The 24,602-nt window shown below is 38.5% G+C and overlaps 1 protein-coding gene across 3 annotated transcripts in view; it reads left to right on the forward strand.

The window, feature by feature from the left end:
• Positions 1-4,193: 4,193 nt before the first annotated feature.
• PLEKHG7 (pleckstrin homology and RhoGEF domain containing G7) overlaps positions 4,194-24,602 on the forward strand; it is a 30,344-nt gene continuing 9,935 nt past the window's right edge. Inside the window, exons 1-6 of one of the 3 annotated variants that reach the window (XM_053462407.1) lie at positions 4,194-4,610; positions 10,609-11,357; positions 22,190-22,308; positions 22,672-22,712; positions 22,976-23,074; positions 23,649-23,798. In XM_053462407.1, coding sequence (XP_053318382.1) covers positions 11,329-11,357; positions 22,190-22,308; positions 22,672-22,712; positions 22,976-23,074; positions 23,649-23,798 — 438 coding nt within the window. In that variant the 5' untranslated portion in view covers positions 4,194-4,610; positions 10,609-11,328. Of the gene's footprint in view, positions 4,611-10,608; positions 11,358-21,969; positions 22,309-22,671; positions 22,713-22,975; positions 23,075-23,648; positions 23,799-24,602 lie in introns of those variants that run through there. The other 2 variants (XM_053462405.1, XM_053462406.1) reach the window with 2 other exon arrangements.

Raw genomic sequence — 24,602 nt, forward strand, 5'->3', positions numbered from 1 at the left:
TTGTTCTTAGCATTTTCTGCGCCATGCCTTCGTTTCATCAGCACAAAAGTAATGCTGTTAACAGTTTTGTGCGTAGCTGGATGAGGCGGTGTGGGTTTTTTCCCAAAAGGGGAAGTGCATCATAATAAGGATTTTTTTTCCCTTTGGACGTTCCTATGTGAGTCTGTGTGAACTTGTACGAACTTGCTCATAGCCCAAGAAACAGATTAGGCCCATGTCAGACTTGCTCACCTCTACCTCTGCATGATAAATGTACTAATTAAAAAATATAGCAGTAGTGCTTGATGCAGTGTCATAAAATGCTCCCATTTATATCAATGGTAGTGTTTTCTACGCATGGGGTGGTTTCATAATATCTTCTCCCTGCACAACGTTTGCTGGTGGCGCTGCCTGCGGTAAGTATATAACGTAGCTGAACACATCTCCTGCACAGAAAATTTGGAGCAAAAACATTAAGAAATATTTTTTAAGATATATTCCCATGGTAATTTGATGAATGTTTAATCCAATGTGGTTTATGAGATTTTTTCCATATATACAACTTGCCTGACACTCATAATGAAGCTATAATGTTTGTAGTATATGTTATTTCTCAATAGTCCAACAAATCCAAAGACTATAATGGAGATTAGACAGAAATGTAATGTATTGCTGACTGCTGGATCTTTGGCATGTCTATTACATAATATATAACCTTAACCTTTAACATTGTACGCAAGTGTCTTTCGCATTAAGTGTAATAAAAGATTTTCTTCAATGTAAAGTGGCTGTAAGGAATATAATACATGAGCAATAAAAAAAGTTCAAGATAGGTCAAAAGTTACTCTAACCCACATACTGTATCTCTCCTATTTATGACATCTGCAAGAACAGAGTAAAAAATGGTTCTGTATATGCAGTTGGGAAACGCGGGAGTGTGATTTCTCTCCAGGAACTTAATTGCTCCATTTATATTAGGCTGCCTTCCTTACAGTCATTCCAAGGACAGCACTAGGATTGGCACAAATAGGACGTTCTCAAATGTCTAAACTCTTTGTCTCCTAAATTTGCACACACTGAAAACAATTCACACTAAGCAGAGTTTTAGAGTATTTAACGTTGCTTAAAATTACAAAATGCAATAACCTGCTTTCAACCTGCAGGAGGAGCTCAAGAGTTCTCAAGAGGGTCTGGATAGACACTCTGTGAACACATTCATTTGTCAGTTGGCGACGCCATCTTGTGAGTGGCGGCAACGCCACTTACTTCAGCGCAATCACAAGGCGATCAGGGTAGGGGCATTGTGTTGCTGCATGCCTCGATATTGAGGCATGTCAGCAACACAGTTTATGCTTAGGAAACGCTGCCGCGATCTGTGATGATCGGGGCTCCCCGGATCCACGGTCAGCCTCATTTGTGAGACTTCCGTGGATGCGGCAAAGCCGCCGGCAATTCAGCTGTTTAACAGCAGCCCATACATGTACGGGCTTTGTTTGCATTGCACTGCAAACCCGTACATGTACGGGCTTTGTCGTTAAGGGATTAAGTGACTTTGAACATTGCATGGTTGTTGGTGCCAGGCGGGCTGATCTGAGTATTTCAGAAACTGCTGATCTACTGGGATTTTCACACACAACCATCTCTAGGGTTTACAGAGAATGATCCGAAAAAGAGAAAATATCCAGTGAGCGGCAGTTGTGTGGACAAAAATGTCGTTGATGTCAGAGGTCAGAGGAGAATGGGCAGACTGGTTCGAGATGACAGAAAGGCAACAGCAACTCAAATAACCACTCATTAAAGCCAAGGTATGTAGAATACCATCTCTGTCAAATACCATCATGTCAAACCTTGAAGCAGATGGGGTACAGCAGCAGAAGACCTCACGGGGTGCCACTCCTGTCAGCTAAGAACAGGAAAATGAGGCTACAATTTGGACAGGCTCATTAAAATTGGACAATAGAAGACTGGAAGAACGTAGCCTGGTTTGATGAGTCTCGATTTCAGCAATGACATTCAGATGACAGGGTCAGACTTTGGCGTAAACAACATGAAAGCATGGATCCATCTTGCCTTGTATCAATGGTTCAGGTGGTGGTGGTGTAATGGTGTGGGGGACATTTTCTTGGCACACTTTGGGCCCCTTAGAACAAATTGAGCATCATTTAAACGTGACTTCCTACCTGAGTATTGTTGCTGACCATGTCTATCCCTTTATGACCACAGTGTACCCATCTTCTGATGGCTACTTCCAGCAGAATAATGCACCATGTCACAAAGCTCACATCATCTCAAACTGGTTTGCTGAACATGACAATGAGTTCACTGTACTCCAATGGCCTCCACAGTCACCAGATCTCAATCCTATAGACCTTTGGGATGTGGTGGAACAGGAGATTTGCATCATGAATGTGCAGCCGACAAATCTGCAGCAACTGTGTGATGCTATCATGTTTCCAGCACCTTGGCAATAGTGGGTCCAACCTGGTACTAGCAAGGTGCTTAGCCTTGACCTTTGTTCCCTGATTCTTAAGTCCTCCTACGGTATACCGGACCTCAGCCTTCCCTGACTAAGATTCCTTCTACACTATGCTCCTGCTGTGTCTGCGCAGTGTTTGCTGGGTTTATAGTTATCGTTTAAATTAAATTGTGTTAATAAAATGCATCAATCTTTCTTTAAATTAATTGCTCAGTTACATCAAAAGAACAGTATTACAAAATCTCATAAAAAGTCTTTTAAGTTAAATCTACACCTATAGTAATACCACTAACCGTGTCCACAGAAACAAAAGTGTTCCTCTGGCCATTTGACGTGCCAGGAGGTATGTATTATTATTATTATTATTATTATTTATTGCTTAAATAGCACCATCAAATTCCGTAGCGCTGTACAATGGTTAGACAGGACATAACAAGTAGTATGTATGATTAGACTATGGTTTTGGTACAGGCAAATTAAACACATGTCATATATTTCATTGTAAAAGGAAGAGGAAAAGTATGTTGTGCAACATTAAAGTATGTACATGAGTTTTGATTGATCTAACACTATTGTTTGAATGCAAAAACAGTTTATTCTCCAACTGTTTTGCATTAGTCATTAAAACGTCTACTGCTATGGCATATCCCTGAACGATAAACTAAATACTACATTCACATAAACATCAGCTCTTGTAAACCTGTATAAGTGACAATACACATTTGTGATTTCGTTGGTAAATAAAATGTTTGTATTAAAATTCTCCAATACTATAGAAACAGTCACTATAAATGTACACTTGATAGTTTTGCAATAAAATTGGATTTTTTTTATTTAATAAAACTGTACGAGTTTCTATGAAAAAAATGGTCCAACAGATACCCAGACCAATTTTAATGTTTTTGAAACCGCAACAGTAAGCTTTTGTACATAGAGGGTATCAACAAAATAAAGGGACACTCTAGCCATCCGATATGCATATGATAGCCGAGCATCTCCTTTAAAGTATTGCTTTCTCCCTCTTGCAAGTGAATGGTGGGACTCAGCATTTGACTCTTTCACCTGCACCAAGCTCCTAGTCTTGCAGGAGATAAATTCAGCCAAACACTTGCTGATAATCACCAAAATCCAGCTGCAGTACTGGCTCTCGCAAGAGTTCCAGGAGAACCAATGAGACCGCTAGCATGTATGCGCATGAAAGCCCTCTCGGATCTCAGCAGGACGATTTCCTTCCTCCGACTATCTTCTTCAGGCAGCAAAACCTGGAGCCACGTAGGGCCGGTGCGCTGTAAATTCTCCTAAATGTATTCATTTTTCCCAATACAGATTAAAGAATGCATTTTAAAAGTACTAACAAAGTACTTTAACATACAATCTGTCCGTTTAAAGGGACTTTCTCAACAAAAGAACCAAGATCACTTTTTAAATAAGGTTAGAACTGTTTTGAATACCAGCATCATTGTATTGTCAGAACAAACAAAATAGGCCGATCTATTCAAAGCATTCTTTTTAAACATGCGCATTACATTTCCATTTTTTTTAACTTTTATAAAGGTTGCAGAATCATGTGACGTTTCAAATTCAAACAAACAAGGAATGCCTTTCTGTAAAAATAATTGCATTTTACCAAACGCACTGTGTTTTATAAACTAAACATTGTAAGGTCTTCGGGCTAAGGGTGGGGTAAGCTAATGGGAGGAGGGAAAAAAATCTCTTTTCAATGATGGCATGTCTTAAATATTACCAGATGAACCAGTTTCCTGACGTGCTAGCAGAGGGCCGTTTTCATCAAACACAGTTAATTGCTTCAGCATTATTTTGGACAGCCTTTCAAATCTAGGTCAGTAGCCCCTATGAAAGGACAAGAAATAATAATGGAATAACCATGCAACTTGCTGACTGGATCTGATCCAACAACCCCAACCTTTGACCTCTGTGGCAAACAGAGCTGCAGGGAAACTTTGTATCCATGAGGAAAAGCTTGTAGTCGCAGCTGAAACTTCAACAAGAATGTGCACACAGAGCCAAGGCTTCATTATAACCGAACCATATCAGCAGGTGTCGGCTTCTCGCTTTGGTTTTAATTTTTTCTTCTAGTTTTTTCACCCTATGGACACAACTGAAATTTAGAATCAAGTTTCCAAGATACGATCCAGTAAGTATCAAAACATTTTTTTATAGTTTACTGAACTTATACATAATATACATATAAATGCTACAAAATATTTCAGTTTTTCTTATTCTTCTTTTTCTTATCTTTAGAAAAAGGTATCGTGAAATAAGAAGGCTATGTACTATTCTGTCGATTGAGTGAGGAATATGTACGTGTTATAGTCTGTAACAAATCTATTTTCTTTTTATTGTTTATTATAAAAACATGATTTCAAAGCATTGTCAATGTACGATAAGACGTACTTCTAGTAGAACATTAGTATACTTCAGTTTGTTTCTTTTCTAAAGTTATATTGAACGGAACAACATAGTTAAGTATCTGAAAATCACCAGATATTAGTACTGAGCCGGAAGAGTTGAGGGACGATGTGTATGATAATGTTCAGAGTGTTTTCATACAACACAAAAACTGTGTTATCATATTCAGTGTTTGTTGATCAAAAAAGAATGAATGACATGCAAATACACTAAAGCATTTGTTTTATGAATGCTTGCTATGGTAATGATAATAATAATCGCAAAGCACCTGGAAAATAAGAACTGGTACGAATGATAATCACTCACCACTTATGACATTAAAGACCACTTTATAGTAGTCCTATACTAAGTAGGTACATTAAACGGTTCTAATCTCTCTATACATATTTTCCCATCAATGTGTCCTGCACTTCCTACACACAGCATTAGTCACTGGTAATGTTTGTGTGCACTGGGATGCATATGATAGCTGAAGTGTTCCTTTGTATTTTTGTAGTATCCCCATTGCAAATCCATGGGAGATCTTCCCCACCCTCCAAACGTTTGCCATGCAGGCAGTGTTTTCATCTGAACTCCTGACATATAATGTACTTACTGCCGGTCAGCGCTAGCTCTGGCTCAGCAAACTTTCTGTTGGGGGTCTTATGACACCCATGTGCACATGTATAGAAGGTGCTGCTTTTTTTTATTTCAATGGGGGTACTTTCATGTGCTCCAGCCAGTCAGTGACTCATTAAGGTAGGGAGGGGGCAGGTTAAATACATGCATTACATAGTACTTTCATGTACATTCATTGATCAGGGGGCTGTCTGGGACACTGGAGTGAATCTCCCGCTATAAGTATGGTTAAGATGGTAATTGGGCAAAACTTATGCTGTTAAGTGACTTTTTACTTTATCATCTATTGCAGACTTAGAATAGGCAGGTAAATCATTTGTGCAAATGATCCAGATGACTCACTTTCCTAACGCTACTACTTGGCCAATATAATGTTATCAGTGTCTTGAAGATAATCTTCACAATACAATAGTTATCCTTAACCAAGGTGGAAGGGCAGCTGGTTTAGATCAGTCACTTAGAATTGTGTAGGCTTTGCTTCCCTGCATGTTTACTGATGTCTCACAAGCAGGTGCAGGCTCAAGAGCACTCAGACATCAATGTCTTTCAACTACAATCCTTGTCAAAGTATGCCTGAAAGGAGCCAGGTTGTAAACCCGGTGTAGAAAACCTGCCATCTTTTAGAAACCGAGATATTGATCTGTTAACAAAAATATTTTCCAAACGTGAAAGTTATTTTATCAAATCTCTCTAGATCTTTAAGAAATATAAAGAAAAATAAAATGTACAACTTTAAGAAATATATCCCATCTTTACATTATTGTGCCCATCTATAAATAACAAGCAATAACTGCTGATGGCGACAGATTTGTCTCCCAACAGAGTACGCAAGTTCTACTGTAATACATCAACAATTCAATCAAAAGCCATTACTTGCATGCCATACCCAGAATAAAACCTTATTTCTTACTAGAACATGTCACTCTAATAAAAACCACAGATTGCACCCAAAAGGAAAACATAACCATGTTTGACTTATGGGATAAGGAACAAAAGCTAAAGGCTTAGTTTTTATTTATGATTTACCTTGTAAACATATTACAAAGTACAGCAAATATCAGTTCGGTCAAGTAAGAGTTTAAACCATGAATACCATTTTGTTAGTCATTTGTGCTAATTGTTCAATGTACCTGTGCAGCATGTAAATGCAGTTTTTCTTTTAACACACCATAATAAACTTCTCCTAATAGCAGTGGGGCAAGATAATAATGGGTGTTGGTTGAATGGCAACTAATTAAGTCATTCCTGGATTCTACATGAGATGTTTTGTAGTCTATAAAACCGTGTCCCAGACAGGATTTAGCCTCCCAGCTATATAGACATGTTGTCTTTATGATAAACCCATTCTGTGTTGGGGGATTCATGGAATACAATGGCTCCTTGTTTAAAACTCAGACAATCGCACACATTATTCACATCATAATCTCAAAATGCAATTTATTCTATGAATATTATGAGAATATGCCAATGCAAAGAAAACTGAAATAGAGAACAGTATAGACATACAAGTATTATAATTATTTTAATAAAAATTACACATAACAAAGCATTGATACATTTTTTTCATGGCATATCCTAGTTTTCGTCCATCTGATCGTTCACTATTAAAGATAGCATATTAGCCAGCTTTAGGATTTGAATAGTTCTATTATTCTCTATAGCAGTATGTACCAAAAGTCCATACCAGTATCCCCTAAAAGTACTGATGTTCATGATCTCTTCATATAAGTACAGGTGAGTGAATCAATGTGTCTTTCAAAGCTAAAGCTCCCTTTGTGCAAATGAAATAGCCACCTGTGAAATGAAATCCTAATCAGTGTTTGCCACCATGACTAATATTGTTTACTTCTCTATTACTGCACTACTGTTAAGTCCCTTACAACGTACACAACAGACAGGTTCCCCAAATGTTTTATACACCAGGAAGTATGCATTTAATTCATAAAAACGCTAATTAAATCTGATGTGTCAAATACTGTATTAATTTACCTGGCCTGCCTTAGAAAACAGAAACTTCTGCTTCTTTTAGATTTAGACATATAACTGATGCAGAGTCACACTGTGGCATGGTAGAAAATCAACTTTAGAAATCTATGTTGGCTGAGGCAGCACAGTGTTGTCTCACCAACAGCAACCTAAATACAGAGCCGGCCTTAGGCGTTGTGGCGCCCTGTGCGGACTACTCCTCTGGCGCCCCCCCTCACTACCCCCCCTCTCTGCCCCTTCAAACTACCCGCCCTCTCTGCCCCTTTAAACTACCCCCCCTCAAACTACCCCTCCCCTCTACCCCTTCAAACTACCCCCCCCTCTGCCCCTTCAAACTACCCCCCCTCTGCCCCTTCAAACTACCCCCCCCTCTGCCCCTTCAAACTACCCCCCCCTCTGCCCCTTCAAACTACCCCCCCTCTGCCCCTTCAAACTACCCCCCCCCCTCTGCCCCTTCAAACTACCCCCCCCCACTTACCTTGTTGCCGGAGTCCTGCGGTAAGAGCGGGAGGCATCCGTCTTCTCGCTCTGCCGGCATTTCATGTTGAGCGCCGGGCTATACCGGCGCTCAACATGAAATGCCGGCAGAGATGCTGGCACCGCGACGGAGTCACGGAGAGTAAGGGGCGCCGAGCGGTTGCCGAGAACTTCACGAGCAACCGCTCGGCGCCCCTGACCGGGACTTAGATTAAAGCATCGTTTTTTTTTTAAAACTTTATTTAACATCAATGATGTTAAATAAAGTTTACAAAAAAAAAAAAAAAAAAAAACGATGCTTTAATCTAAGTCCCGGTCAGGCGCCCCTGCAACCATGGCGCCCTGTGCGGTCGCACAGGTCGCACACCCCTAAGGCCGGCCCTGCCTAAATAGAATAGAATAGATGGGAGAACATACACTTCACAATATCATCAGATATCTCAGAACACATGAGGTCTGTTGACCACAGATAATGATGTTGACTGGGGCATTCCTTAATCCCCTGGTTACAATCTGTTCTTGTATTAGCTGTGCATTTGAGTCTCTATTAGTGTGGAAATTAATCGTTTTCTAGGGGTCTATAAACTTGATGACAAACAAAGTGGCAAACTCTATAATATGCGATGTGATAAGCGATTCCAAAAAGTGTAAAAAAAAACAAAAAAACCAGCCTGCATAGTCATGTTTGTGTGTTTTGCCGCAAACAGGCTAATTCGGGTCATTAAGGAGCAATCCATTGTGGGATGGACAATATTTTAGAAAGATCACTCTGAAAGCTAATGCTTTTTTTATAACAAGGCAACTCTTAGGGCAAATCAAACACAAGATTTATTGTGCAGAAGTGAAATTAACTTTTTTCAAACTCTGTAGCTTAACCTGATTGGAATGTGGCTGAACATTTTGGATCAATTCTGAAAGAGGCAGTAGAGACTCATGCTTCAAGACCGATACAACGACATATACCTATTAACATTTTAAAGACATCTCCAAGAAGTATAGGAAGACACAGAAAATTCAAGTTTATATGGTTAATCTGCAATATCAGCATGATTAGTGGGGAGGAGGGTACTAAAGTGTGACAGATGGTCACTAGTCATGACCAGGTATGTGCAATAATATTGCATTTCTGTGTTGTTATTACTTGAAAGATGGGTATATTGAAAATAAAAAAATTAAACCACATACAAATAGGGGTATTTATTTGTACACTCTATAATGGAAATGTACTGACCGTCACTACAATTACATATTTTTAAAACAAAAATTAGATTTCCGCTTGTAGAATGACAACTAGTAAAAAATATCTTGTACAATGTGTTTCACTATTTCAGGATACTCAAAAATAACATGGGCATATATATAATGACTGTGGTTTTACAGTATTTTTCATAAACATAATAAAAACACAATATATAGGTACATCCTAAAATGTTAATATTTATAGCAAAACATTTTTGTTTAAATATATTTATTTACCATAATATCTTTGTGCATCCACAGAGTTTAGTTAGGACGTATTTTAAAAATATTCAGTTTGACCTTGTCAAGCAATGTGTAGTGAATCCTCTACATATCTGCACAGGGCATGGCTGAGAACTATGGGTGGTGTGCGTATGCAATGCCAAAACAAATTAACAGGAGTGAGAGATATTAACATTGTGGTAATAAAAAAATAAATTATGTGATTATGTTCAGTAGGTTCTGTTGATTGTTTTATTTAGAGTATTTTATATACAGCAAGCATTCTGGCATACATAGTAGTAGGACAGCTTATGCCTGGCAGCCTTAGCATAAAACAAGGCACATGTAAAAATGTAAGGAAGAGTCATTTTTGTTTTTACATGTGTGTTTCCCTCCATCCTCCCACCATTTGTTGTGGTGTTGAGGATACTTACTCTTGACCCCATATTGAAAATTAGCAGTGCTATTGTAGAGTATGAGATGCTCACCAAGAACAGACAGCTGCTTTATAGGATGTCATGCTCATACTCATACTCTTTTTGGATTTCACCCTTCATGGATCTCTTGAGGTTTCCCCAGTGTAAAGGGTCATCCAGATGTGGACCTCTTTGCTTTCTTGTGCCTCTCTTGTGGGCAGCATCAGACTGATATGTAGATGGAATTTTTTTCTCTGTAATGGCATAAGAGAGCACACATTTTAGATGCTCCCAAGTGGTGAGGCACCATGGGACAGGATATAACGTTACTCTCTGTTCTTGGTGAGCTTCTCATACTCTTTTTGTATGGCATCATTTGGTATCTGACCAGTGTCAGGGGCACCTAAACCATGACGAGGATTCCCATAAGAGCTCTCAGAGTCATACATGATAGACAATGGAAAGTGTATGTGTATGGTTTATAGAAACATGGTTTATACCCAATAAAAGAACTGTGACATTAAGGAGCAGTTCTCATTTATAGTTTTGTGTTTTTATTTACATTAAAGGTATTATTTATGTTTGCCGGTTTTAGTAAAGTGCAGTCCACCAATAAGATACTAAACTATTAAATACATTACACCCTCATTGATATTAAGATCATGTATTGCTGTATTCCACAAATTAGTGACATGTTTTGTGGTACTGATTTATATTTATCAATTCTTATATTTATATATAATAATTCATTTGTTCTTCTTCCAGGGACTCTGAATATTTACAAATGTCTTAAAATGCAGGAACCAGTTAATTTTATTTTTCCAATCATGGATGACGAATCATTTGAGCCTACAGTGGACACAATAGAGGAAACTAGTTCACAAGGATATGAACTTATTGATTCCGCTATTGATTTAGAGATTACATGTGTGGAATCAGATGTAAAAGCTGTTGAGATCTCTATGGACAATTCAAAGTCTAGAGCAGACATTATACATAAAAGAACACACAATGTTCAGCATCTTGTTGTAATGGTTCCTTCTAAAGAACCAGATGGAAACTATAGCACACCCTTCCAGTTTGACAGACTGGCACCAGCAAGGATTTCAACTAGTCCCACATTAAGGAGATTACGCAAAAACACTCATGGACATTTTATGCCACTGCAGGATTTCTTTGACTCGGCCAAGTTTGCAACTCACAAAGAACAATCCAACTTGGAAAGTTCTGAGGGATACCTTTGTGAAACTCCCCCTTGGAGTCCCAAATACACAGAACATTTCTCACCACATTCTTGTGAAATCCCAATAGAGTCTTCCAACGTTGTTAATGAATTTAGTGAACCTCAAAACCAAGAAGAAAAGGTCAACAATGACAAAAACATAGATAACCTAGCTCCGCACAGTAACCCTGAAGGGGAGGAAAACATTCCACTGAGCTTTGAGGAGGATAATACTATCAATTCTACAAGAGAAAATCCTCCAGATGCTAACAGTGTGCAGAGCTGTACACAGGTAGGTCAAGTTAGTGGACTGAGATTCTTTTTTTAATATTGTGAATTAATAGCAATTGAATATAGTGTCAATTTCGTTTGTGCTGTATAAAAAATGCACAATTATGACTTAGCTGTCATTCTTTATGCCTCAGCCCATTTGGCTGTCAAAAACCTCATCTTCCTTCCCATTTCCCCCACATTTGTCTTTCTAACCCCCTTCTTTTCCTGTGATTTTTTTTCTGGACATTCCTTTCAAAGCATGTTTGCCTCTCAGAAAAAACAACTTTCCCCTTTTATCTTCCGTCACTATGTATCTTGCTTTCTCATCTAATTTTCAAGCCTTTCCTCTCTACTGTCTGTCAGGACCCTTTAGCCATTCTGCTTAGCATTAGTCTTTCAGAATAGTTTAACCAGGAGCTCCATCTTATCTTTTTCAGTCTCATCACATCATTAATTCTTTTTCTTCACCCTCATTATCAACAATGAACAATGAATATCTTCTATTCCTTGCACTCTGAATTTTCTCAGCTTGCCCATACGCCATTTGTTTCTCAACCCCCCTCCTCCCCATGTACACCCCTTTTACAAGCTCTGTTTTGTCTTGTAAGGACTAACCTAACGGTGTTCTCAAAAATAACATGGGCATAAGGAGACATTTTCTGCTTCACACACTCTGTGATTGCTCATAGGGCCATTGTAGGTCTAAGAGTTTGGTTGGGCTGTAGGCAGTCACCTTTTTTACCCTGAGATTAATACCCCTATGCACTTAAGATGACCATATTTCAAGCAAGTGTGGGGTAACCATTTGTTTTATTATTTGCACACACAGTCATAATCACATGTAATGAACATCAATGGTGTCTCCAATATAAAATAAAAACCCACCTGGAGGCCAAGTAGGTCAAAGACCATTTCGATCTCTGGATGCTGTGCATCATGTCAATCTTCCTCAGTACGCCGGTACACAAAATTAAAGTTAAAAAAGTACACTATTACCCAGTTTACTCACAGGGCAAATATGTTCTTTAAGAGTATGTAATAAAGTAGAATTTTTGTTATTTTATGCATACTTACGACAAGTAATGCTCCAGGGCAGTGCTCTGTTTTTTTAATAATGTCATAGGAAATGTAACCAGAAGTCTTCAAAGAAGATGTATACCTAGTGCTGTTGGTGGCATGTAATTTCCTGTAACATGGCCATGGTTTGCTGCATCCACAAAAAATAAAATAAAACCAAACAAACGTATACGCATATTAATAATAATATATATAATATATAATATATATATAATATGTTTATAAATAAATCCAATTAACACATTTTTACTGAGTAGTCACATTACACCGAGGTAGGCAAAGGGTATATTCACTAAACTGGTGAATTGCAGATGAGCTGCCCTGCATAATGCTAATCAATGATCTTCATTAACTATATATATCATGCAAGGCCAATTCATTGGGGTTGGCCCTTAATAATAATAATAATAATAATAAAAACTCAGATAGTACAGATGTCAAATTATCCTACAAAGTGCTGGTCAGATTAATAATACAATAAAATGAAAAGCTGCCATTACAAAACCTTGACTAAATTACTTGTTAAAAAGAAGAGATATATTAATCTGTTACTGATACACTGTGCAGCGGGATAGCTGAAGAATAACATTTTTATTGTATCAGCGACCACTGGGAGACATGTTGTAATGTTCTTAAATGGTTTGCACAAGGACGCAATTTCACACATTCACTTTTACAATACATACACATGTCCCTAGCAACCTGGAGCCTGTCAACGGTATCTGGATTAAGTGCCTGGAGATGTCAGTTTGTGGTTGTTTAGTGGAAGGCGGGTTAGGAAAAATCTGGCTCTTACTATGCTAATAAATTGTGGTTAACAGAACTATTCTGGTATCTAACAGCTAAATGGCCCTTACATGGGAACTATCAGTTCATATAAACAGGAATAGATTGCAACCTCTTGCCTATAGGCGGGAGACTTTTTGGCTCTCCATTTATTACCACACCTAGAGACATTTAATCTCTCTGTATTGAAAATAGATATTAAATAAAGTAGAATAGGCTGCTGTTACTGAGAAAATGAGCATATATACTTTTTACATTAAAATGTTTTATTGTATAATGTGTGTATGTATGTATTTATAAATATATATATATATATATATATATATATATATATATATATATATATATATAATCTGTAACTAGAAAGCCTAGACCTAATCAAAACTATCTTTGCGCATTTCACTACTGTACTCAATTCTATAAATCATTAAAAAAAAAAAAACAACTCTTCTAAGAAATGCAAATCACCAAACATAGTTCTCAAAAGTAATTATTTTGTTCCGGTAAATGGTATAGATAAGATATGCCTAATTGTTTACCACTATTTGGTGTCTTCTACTACTCTATGTTTGTTTGTTTTCTTGTAGATGAAAGAATTTCACCAGTCTCGGTAAGTACGGATAGTCTCCGACTAATGTTGTGATGACAGATAGGGTCACACTCTCTTAAAACCTGTTCATTTGGTGCTACACTACTTTCTTATGGAGCTGCCAAATTTATGCTTGTACTGATTTTAGGGCGTGAGGTTTTCTTTGTCAAACAGGAATTCTTTGACAGCTCTCATTATGTTCTTGGCTGTTACCTCTTCTATTAAAATAAATCTGCCGTGAGATAATACTATGTTGTATGGAAACCACCAGTGTATTAATCATATAAATGTATTAAGTAGAATAATTAAGTGGTTAGTTAAATGAAATTGAATTGCTGATTGGTGCATTCAATTCATTGCTATGGCAATAAGACAGCTTTTGCACCAACATTTATAAATAACTCATTTAGAGCTCCAAATTCAACGAAATTGCTTTAGCATATACATAGAAAAGTAATTATAAGATGGTAGAACTAAAAGACATCCATTGTTTTATTTTTATTATTTTGCACTCTGGTTTAAACCTACAATTTTAAATATTGAATACATAGAAGGATCAGGACTTTTGTATAGCTATATGTCATAAAATGAATAGTTAATGTAAAATGAATTTTAGGATGCTAATTCACATACAAAACCAGTAGACATCAATGGGGTTAGGAACTTCTTAACAGTGGCGTCTCCAGCTTTCATATTTAGGGGGGGCACATGGGGGGCCAGGGACCAAAGTAGGGGGGCCAATTATAAAACAGTACATATACACATATATATATATATATATATATATATATATATATACACACATATATACACACACACACGTTAGACGTGCATTTTTAACTACATAATATGCACTTATCACTTTGAAGTAAAGACCGTGATTGAAATATGATTTCAAAATAACAGCTAAAGTGACAGTTATTTTTCATTCTTTAATATTAGCCCCTGCTGACAATATATATAAATATTAGACCCTGCTTCCGATATATATTAATATTAGCCCCTGCTGCGGATACATACTTATATTATACCCTGCTGCCAACATATATTAATATTAGCCCCTACTGCTGATATATATTATTAGTCCCTGGGGCAAATATATATAAATATTAGCCCCTGCAACCAATATTTATTGATAATAGGCCCTGCAGCCAATATGAATATAAATACTAGACCCTGCTGCCAATATATATATATAAATAAATATTAGCCCCTGCTTCCGATATATATTAATATTAGCTCCTGCTGCTGATATATATTAATATTAGACCCTGCTGCCGGTATATATTATTAGTCCCGGCTTCCGATATATATTAATACTAGACCCTGCTGCCAAAACATATATAGATATTTACCCTGCTGCCAATATATTTTATAGTGAAAATATTGGACCCTACCCAAGCATTTTCTTGGGCCCCGCTCAACGCTCCCTAGCATGCATGGGCGTAGGAACCCCTAAAAATCTGGGGGGGATAGCATTTTTACTGGTAAGGTATACCTGACCATTTCACCAACAGGGACTTTTATGACATTGCATTATAAATACATAGAGATTAATATGTAGTTGGTCCCCCTTTGCAGCTATAACGGCTTCCACTCTTCTGGGAACGATTTCCACAAGATTTTGGAGAGTTTCTGTGGGGAATTTTTGCAACCATGCCTTTATGGACCTTGTTTTGTACACTGGGGCACAGTCCTTCCCCAAAACTGTTCCCACAAAGTTAGAAGCATAGTGTTGTCCAAAATGTCTTGGTTTATCACCTTCAGCTCATAAAACGTTCTACTAGATGAATGGGAGAAAATTCCCACAGAAACAGAAAAATCTTACAACCACAGATGGACCCCACTGGACACGGCCACAGAGACTACTATGATGTATTGAAGGATCCATCTAAGACTCCTAACACGTCATGCACACAGGAACATATCCACACACTTAGACACTTGAATAACATACATACACATGCACACACTAACAAACACACACACACACACACACACACAATAATACACCCCAAAACAATCCCACCCTAATATACCTAGACACATGCCCACTATAACACACCTGGAAACAGACTAATATACCCATAAAAACAGATGTGCACAATAACATACCCACAAACATACGCTATCACACCCAGACACGCATTCAAACACATCATTCACTTACTCTGCCTACCCGTAGATTTAACGAGTGGCGCTTTGTATTAGTGATGCCCTAGACCAAGTAGCACCCCGCAATATTCTCTTGTGTCCAAATGCTACATACAGTGACACACACACTCATTTTAACCAGAAATAGGCCTGGATTTAACCCTAGGTGCCCCTGAGTTAAACATGTGTTACAGGGAATCATTGTCTTCCCTTTAAGTACAACATGCCTGCTCATACACACACATATGCACTGCTCTTACGCATGCCTGCCCACAAAAACACATATATACGCTGCAATTGCCTGCACATACACACTTGCCAGTACTCACACATATGAACTACCCTTATACACGCCTGCCCAAACATACATAAACTGCTCACACACACATGCCTCCCCATAAATATACACTGCCCTTGCACATACTTACACAGACGTATACACTATAAGACAAATACACTCCTTATATACACACATATACACTGCCCATACAGACAGACACATATACACTGCCCATACACACGTATGCACATACAGTGCCCATATATGCGCGTGCCCATACATGCACATATACACACCTGCCCTATACACACACACATATGCCTGCCCAAGTGCCCATACACATTCATAGACATTGCCCATATACATGCCTCACCATTTGTATATGCACACACACATATCTACCATCAGACCCCCCTTCGTTTTGCACATCAGACCCCCCCTCGTTTTGCACATCAGACCCCCCCTCGTTTTGCACATCAGACCCCCCCTCGTTTTGCACATCAGACCCCCCCCCCCTCGTTTTGCACATCAGACCCCCCCTCGTTTTGCACATCAGACCCCCCCTCGTTTTGCACATCAGACCCCCCCTCGTTTTGCACATCAGACCCCCCTCGTTTTGCACATCAGACCCCCCTCGTTTTGCACATCAGACCCCCCCTCGTTTTGCACATCAGACCCCCCCTCGTTTTGCACATCAGACCCCCCCCCTCGTTTTGCACATCAGACCCCCCCTCGTTTTGGACATCAGACCCCCCCTCGTTTTGCACATCAGACCCCCCTCGTTTTGCACATCAGACCCCCCCTCGTTTTGCACATCAGACCCCCCCTCGTTTTGCACATCAGACCCCCCCCCTCGTTTTGCACATCAGACCCCCCCCTCGTTTTGCACATCAGACCCCCCCCTCGTTTTGCACATCAGACCCCCCCCTCGTTTTGCACATCAGACCCCCCCTCGTTTTGCACATCAGACCCCCCCTCGTTTTCCACTTCAACCCCCCCCCTCGTTTTTCACATCTCTTACATTTCTCTTCTTCCTTTCTGCTTTCTCTTCCTCCTTTCCTTCTGGTTTGCCGCTCACTCTGTTTATGCTGAGCGCCGGGGCTGGGATATAAACGTCATATCCCATCGCCCGGCGCTCAGTGACAGAGAGCACACGGATCTCCCCAACCAGTCCTGCACGCTGCAGCTGCTGATCGGGCAGCACCACTTACAGCCCTGGGGGGGGATTTCTCTATTATCGGTCCCCCCCTTCGGTTTTTCAGCAGCTCAATGTGCCGGCACACCGGGAAATGTCCTGGTTTCCCGGCGGTGAGCCGGGTCAATTGGGGGGGCACACTGGGGGGCACAGCATAATGTAGGGGGGGCCATGGCCCCCTCTGGCCCCCCCCTGCCGACGCCACTGCTTCTTAAGTCACATTCTAGGGTATTCTATTAGCGGCTAAGGTGATAGCTACTAGCCTGTTGCTCTAGAATTGCTTTTTATTTATAAACCGTGATTATTACACATTCTCTTTCATGTATATTCACTCTTTCCTATATACAGGAATTCCGCACCCAAAATTCTTTAGCTTAAGTAAAGCTAGTATTTGCTTTTGTTTTTATTGGATTGAAAAAAAATAACATACTGGTATTTTCTTTGAAAAGGTTGTACTTGAAATGGAGTTGAGTTCCAATGTATTTAGTGGCTGATCAGACTGTGAAGACAAACGTAACCTTTCTGGAGACTTATTCTATGTAAATGACAGGCATCTTTCCAGGTGCTATATTGGTTTGCTGTATGCTTGTTATAATATTTTTTATAGAGATCATATTAGTAGAAAAACAAACTACAGCAAACACTTTACTGACTTGTAACAATATGTTGACATGAGGTTTTTGCCCCGCTGATCAATTTCATCTTAGCAGAAGATTAAGTCATTTCAAAATAAACCTGGCAAATAAAGGCCTTAATCTAATAAATGTGCAGAATTCTCAGACTTTTTAATGTACCCTTTATATTTAAGTGGTCACAAAAAATATTTTTACTATTTTTACAACACATTAATAAGTTATTACAGAGAAACCACATAGCTATTATGTGGTCCTGAATAATTGCATTATATTTATTTATAAAGCACCAGCAGATTCCGTAGCACTGTTACTACTGTCTAGGGAACCTCTCAATGCTCTTCCAAGTGTTTTTTTTTTTTTATCAAAGATATTAATCAGAAATAACAGGTTCTTTAAAACAAATCCTAAACTATTAGTTATTTATCATGCTTGATGATAAACATTTAAAATATGGAGGTTAATCCATTAAACTGTTAGTATATAGTAGGTACAGTAAGAACACCCTTGAGTTCATATGTCAGCAGGATGGAAGCGGGGGCAGGACAGCTTCTTCCCAGGTTGTGACTGTAATTTGTGTCAGGTGCTGTGACTGACAGTCCGGAGAAAATCCTATTTCGATTGATTTCGTGTTAATGTTCACATAAGTACCTTACAATTTAAAAGGTAACAATTTAAAGGGAAGAATAAAAAAAAAAAACTGCCTTGGCCACTTTTGCTTTTTCTTCTTCAGTTGGCGATAAGGTGTATATGAATATGCAGGATTGTCTCTGTAGAGAGTAAGATGCAGAGGTAGCTGAACAAAAGCATGTTTAGATATTGTCTTTCAGAACTCCATGTTGGATCGCCACCCAATAACATGGAAACCAGACACTACACAGAAAAGTCATAACTCTAAATTTAGCATATATTTCCAGAGGTGATATTTAATCACCTGTAGAACCTTCAGTGCAACCTTGTGTCCTCCAGATTTGGTTCCACAGAAGAACAACTGTTTTAGATCTAAAAAGGCTACAATAATGGAGAAGGCCTTTATAACATTTTGAAACTTTGTTTGAGGTGGACTGACATTTAGCATCATCCCACTGAGTCTCTTTGACACAATTGAAACATAACAATGTCTTATATATTGAGCAGCAGATGAAAGCTGGAATTTGAAAAGTTCACATTGATTAATATAGCTGGAGATTCTCCATAGTAGAGGTCATAGACAGGGGGGCATACATTTAATGGCCTGCATGCATGAGGTTAAAAGAAAGAAAGAAACAATATATTAAACACACAAGTTCACTTAATCAATAATTGTGTTTTTCTTCTATAGTTTTCTTTTAGTAGCCGACAGCATACATATACACATTACATACCTCTTGTTTGTCCATTAAATAGTTATAGCACTTCAAAAGGAATCGCGAAACCTTTGCCCATTCTGTTGATATGATTACCTTGGCTAATCTTTTGCTCTCCTGAAATTCTTTGCAATTTTTTTGGTTTAGAGGCGTTAGAGAAGCTAATAAGTTATAATACATGTTAATACTATGTGGTTATAAGTCAAGTATCAGATTTCAGTCTGTTAACTCTGACTGTGACAATTGCATTTCTGAGCTACCTGCCACTTGCTTGGTGCGGTTTTTGTGTGTGTTCTTTAATGTTGTTTTCACAGTATCTGTAACAAGGTTAATATACATGCACGCTATGTATGGTAAAAAAATAAATAAAAAATAAATACAACTTAACCCTTTGAGTGTAAGACAGTATATGTTTCTTGCAAAATAAAAGCAAATAAAAAAGAATTTAAATTAGAATTTTGTTTAAAAATTCGAACCAAATTAATATTAACTTATGTAGGTATATGTATATGTAAAAGTATGCAAGTGTATCCTTACTAAGTAGATTGTTCTGTTGGTCACTGTACGTGTTGAATCACTGTTTCTTTTATGAAAAAATAAACATTATGCAGGCCCCGGACTGGCTATCCCACACACTGGCCAAATGCTTGGTGAGCCACTGGTCTACAGTGAGACAGATAAGGTGCAACCGTGTGGCCGCCGACTGAATATGCCCAGCCATGAGCCTATTTAGCATACAAACATAACGTACACCTGTGCATATCCAGCCTTTGGCCATCAGGCTGCTGGACTTCAAATTAGTTTGGTTAGCAACAATTACAGACAGGAGTTACCAGTGAGGTTTGGGGTCTGGACTTTCTTGATGGAGGAGCAGATGTTATATCATTTATGAATTTATCTTTTGTTTTTCTTAAGCTGCTCTCAGTTTTTGAGTTGAAATAAGGAGTAAAACAGTCACCATTCCTCAGAAGGTATTGTGTCAAGTAATCGTTTTGAGCTAGGCTTTCAGCTTTCAAGTAATTACATTTAAAATTAATTAAATGTGTCACTCAACAAAGATTTGTATATCTAGGCTTTCGTGTACTGGAACTTAAAACACTTAATTACTTGAAACATTATCAAAGGTTGTGTTTCAGCACAAAAAATATAATGAAAACATATCCCTTTATATAATGCCACGTTACTAAAAATATAGGATTGATTTATAGAGGAGTCCCAAACACAACCTTGTACCTGTGGTGCACCTAGTAATGAAATTAAAAAGTTGGAATACTATATTTTGATGCAAAGACTATTTAAGCTTCAAACGAGGGATCAACCTAATTGATTTCTCACTGTAATGTGAGTACTGTAAGAGTTAAAAGGATAGGTGACTAGATCTTAAGTATGGTGTGTGGGAAGTGGTTTTTTTTCACAAATTCCAAAGAATTAACATATATGTAAGCCTGTAAAACAAAGCAAAATAACCCAAAGCAAGTGTCATTCACTAGTGATGAATACATATAGTTGAGAAACCAATATTTTTTAGGTAGGACAATGAGAAGTGAAACACTGATTAGTTTTACTGGCTCCTCACTAAATTGGAGAATTAAAATCAGTGCTGCCCTGCACGAGTTATTGTTTGTTTAGGGGTATTGGGACACACTTATCACATCTCCCTTTTCCTCCAAAATCTTGCTAATTTCTTAAATTATTACATGAGAGGTTGACTAGAAATTCTGACAATTACCAGCTCAGAGAGTCACTCAACTGAACATTGCCACAATTCTCTTGAACTCAAAAGCAGAGCTCAGAAAAAAAAGCAGCTGGTGTCCGCATTAAAAGGAAGCTAGCATATCCATTTTAATCTCCCTTCTGCCCTCAATCCACCATTATCCCCCCCCCACTCCACCCCCTGGGCAGGTTGCCTTGCATTGTTCAGAATATATGTTCAGCCAAACACATCTCTCTGCATGGCTTGGTGAATGCTGCAGGTAGAGATCTGTTGAAACCTTGATACATGTGTGCTGCAAGCATATCATTGATTTCACTTCCTTGCCACTGACAGGCTGCTTTAAACAACCAATCAGTTGCAAGAGTCTTAAGACCATGGGGAAGGACGGCAGCTGCAGCAATTTCTTTTTAGTTTTGGAGATGTATGTTAAAATACTCACAGAGCGCATTCTTCCTTAGTGGGACCATAATAAAGGTAATAAGTCTTATGTGCTCTCAATGAACACGCACGGCTTCCAGAAGTGTGAAGCCTCAAGTTAACAAAAGAAGAATGCTAGTTATCAGTCAGAATCTCTATAAACAGAAATAAACCATCTAAACACTACCAGTAAGGATGTGTTTGTGTGTGTGGAAATGGCAGTGTAGTTGTCAGTTTCGATGAATTCATCAGTCAAAAAATAAAGGTCCATGCATGTTGGATGCCAAATTATTGGGAAAATTGTCAGATCTGTACCTTCCTACATCCAAAGATCGGACCTTGTGGCATGGCAGGTGCCCCCCTTCCCCACTCATTAAATCCCATATAAATGAATTTAAGAAAGCAAAAAGACAAACACTCATACATCTTTAAAAATATTTTATATTTTCTATATACTGTAATGGGATTTGAGGTGATACATAATTTGGATTAAACTAGACATCTATGAATAGCTTAACCTATTGTGACAAAAGTTTATTTATCAAAACTACAAAAATTGTCCCAGCATTTAGCTTTGCCTTTACCTAAAAAAAACAGTGCTGATGAAGATACGCCTGTGTCAAAAATATATAACGCTCCTCTCTTATTCTTGTGTCAAAAGGATATTTGAGAGAAGGCGCAGCTCTGTGGTTTTGAGTCTGCCTGGACTGGAAGTGTTTCCAGGTGATCTTTTGGTGTCAGAGGATTATATGTACCAATCAACATGGCTTCCAAATACTGGTAAGAAATGTATTTTACCCCAATGGGAATGTGAATAACAGGGGTAGTTTATATAACCTGTGTTTGGACTAGCAATGAAGAACAATAAGGGACATCAATTACCGCTAACTACTATAAAATAGGTTCAGAAGTTTGTAATTCAGATTATTACCTGCATGTTTATATCTGTTGAAAGTCAGTGTTAAGGCAGTTTGTGGTTGATTCGGCTTGAAATGTCATCAAGAAGATATCTGTCCTTGGGCAATGGAAATGGGGTGCACACATATTGTGTTTATTGCCTTAACAGTGCCATGGTGTCTATTGTGCAACAAATTCAGAAAATAGATTTCTAGGAATAACTTTTTTTTTTTATTATTTTGCCAGATGCCAAGAAACCAAAGTGGCCTTTTTCCAAAAAGGGATCTGTGAGTATATTTGATAACCAGAAAGAAATTATTCCCTTTGTAGAATGCAATTATAATTAAATACTTAAGAAAACTAGTATGCAGACAAAAAAAACTTGGCAGTACAATATGGATATAAATTGTTCATTGAGTTACTGTTGTCACTGTATATATGAATCTTTATCATTATTAAATATTGTGAGTTACTTTCCCTTTACATGGGTAATTTTATATACTGTATGGCGCAGGTTCAGAATTTAATTTTCTATCCAAATATTTGTCAGCAGCCCAGATACAAACAAAAGCAAATTTCTGATTTGGAGAACTGCCTGTCAACTATGAGGATCCCTGAATTCACAGAATATGAGTTTTACAACATTAAGGTATAGTAAGTATACAGTATGTAACAACACAATTTACAATCTTTGATGCATGAAGCTCAGGTTGCTGCATGCACTGGATAACCCATCGGCCTCACATAGTTGTTGGTGTTATTCACCTATGGGTTTGAACTTGAGGTCCTGAGTTATCACATAATGCAACCTTAGCCCACTTAGATATTAAACAAGAAAGGCCAGTTTTTTCCATCACTGTAATAGGTTCTTAAACTTCCATCAACAGCATCCATATTTCTTTACCGATGTTAGTGGTGCAGTTGGTCCTACTGTGTTCCTGATAAAGCCACCATAAATCGATATCTTGGAATTTGTGAGGATATCCATAAATTCAGCATTGTTGCTGAGGCCTACGAAACCAGAATTTATCTGTGCCTCTGCAGGCTATTATTTTTTGCATAACCTGATATTGAAGAACCGTAAACAGTCTATTCGGTAATTGGTGATTGTTGCAATTGTGATGTTATGTACTGTGAAACCTCTTAACCCTCCAGTAAAAATATTTAAGCTAAGACTACCTAAAGAGACACATGACAGTACGTCATTATTATTTGCGATGTAGGATAAAAGCTGGAATGAAGTTATAAGCATGCAGTCCCTGGAGAATAAAAAGGTTCATGCCAATCCAAACAGAAGGCGACAGGAGTCTGTCTGGGAACTTTTTACTTCTGAGTGCACATATTTTCTGGATCATCTACTTGTTCTCAAAATGGTGAGTTTAATCTCAAATACTATATATTAATGTTATTTAATCTGCGCTTACATGTTAAAACTGAGAGGTGTGAGTAAATTTTATTCACATAATCTGAATTCTCCCTACAAAAGAAAATAATGCGTAAGCAGAGAAGATAAATAAGATGCTGTGTATGCAAACTCACAACTGAAAGTCAAAGTTGTGGTTAAAAAGTAACAGGGGTTATGTTTAGAATGATGCAAGGCAAATTTGGGAAAATCATAATCGGAGCTGCATACCTGTCTCAAAAATGGCTCTAAGTCTCATGGTCTTTACTCCAATTTCAAAGTAAATAGGCAAACTCACAGGGTCACACTGACTCATTTATATATTATTTTGTTCTAATGATGCATGAGCATCCTAACTGATGCTTTACCCACTGGTACACTTTATAACCAAAAGTTATAAATGCAGGGCCGGCCCTATAATGGAGCCGACTGGGGCAATTGCCCCAGGCGGCACTTTTTAAGGGGCGGCACTTTGCCGCCCCAAGCGCTTTTTTTTTAAGCGGAGGAGAGAGAGGGGCGCCGAGTGGTTTTCGCTTACCCGCTCGGCGCCCCTCTCTCTCCTCTGTGGCGAGTCTCCCTGTTCGGTCCCGGTGCCGGCTTGTAATGCTGAACGCCGGAAGTGACGTCAATTTACGGCGCTCAGCATTACAATCCGGCACCGTGTCAGAGCAGGGAGACTCGCCACAGGACTGCTTAAAGGTAAGTCCCGGGGGGGTGGGTTAGGGTAGATAATGGCGTCGGCGAAGTTTAAAATGCCGCCCCCCCCCCGGCATCG

The sequence above is a fragment of the Spea bombifrons genome, chromosome 4 (assembly GCF_027358695.1).
Source record: "Spea bombifrons isolate aSpeBom1 chromosome 4, aSpeBom1.2.pri, whole genome shotgun sequence".
Classification (NCBI taxonomy): domain Eukaryota; kingdom Metazoa; phylum Chordata; class Amphibia; order Anura; family Pelobatidae; genus Spea; species Spea bombifrons.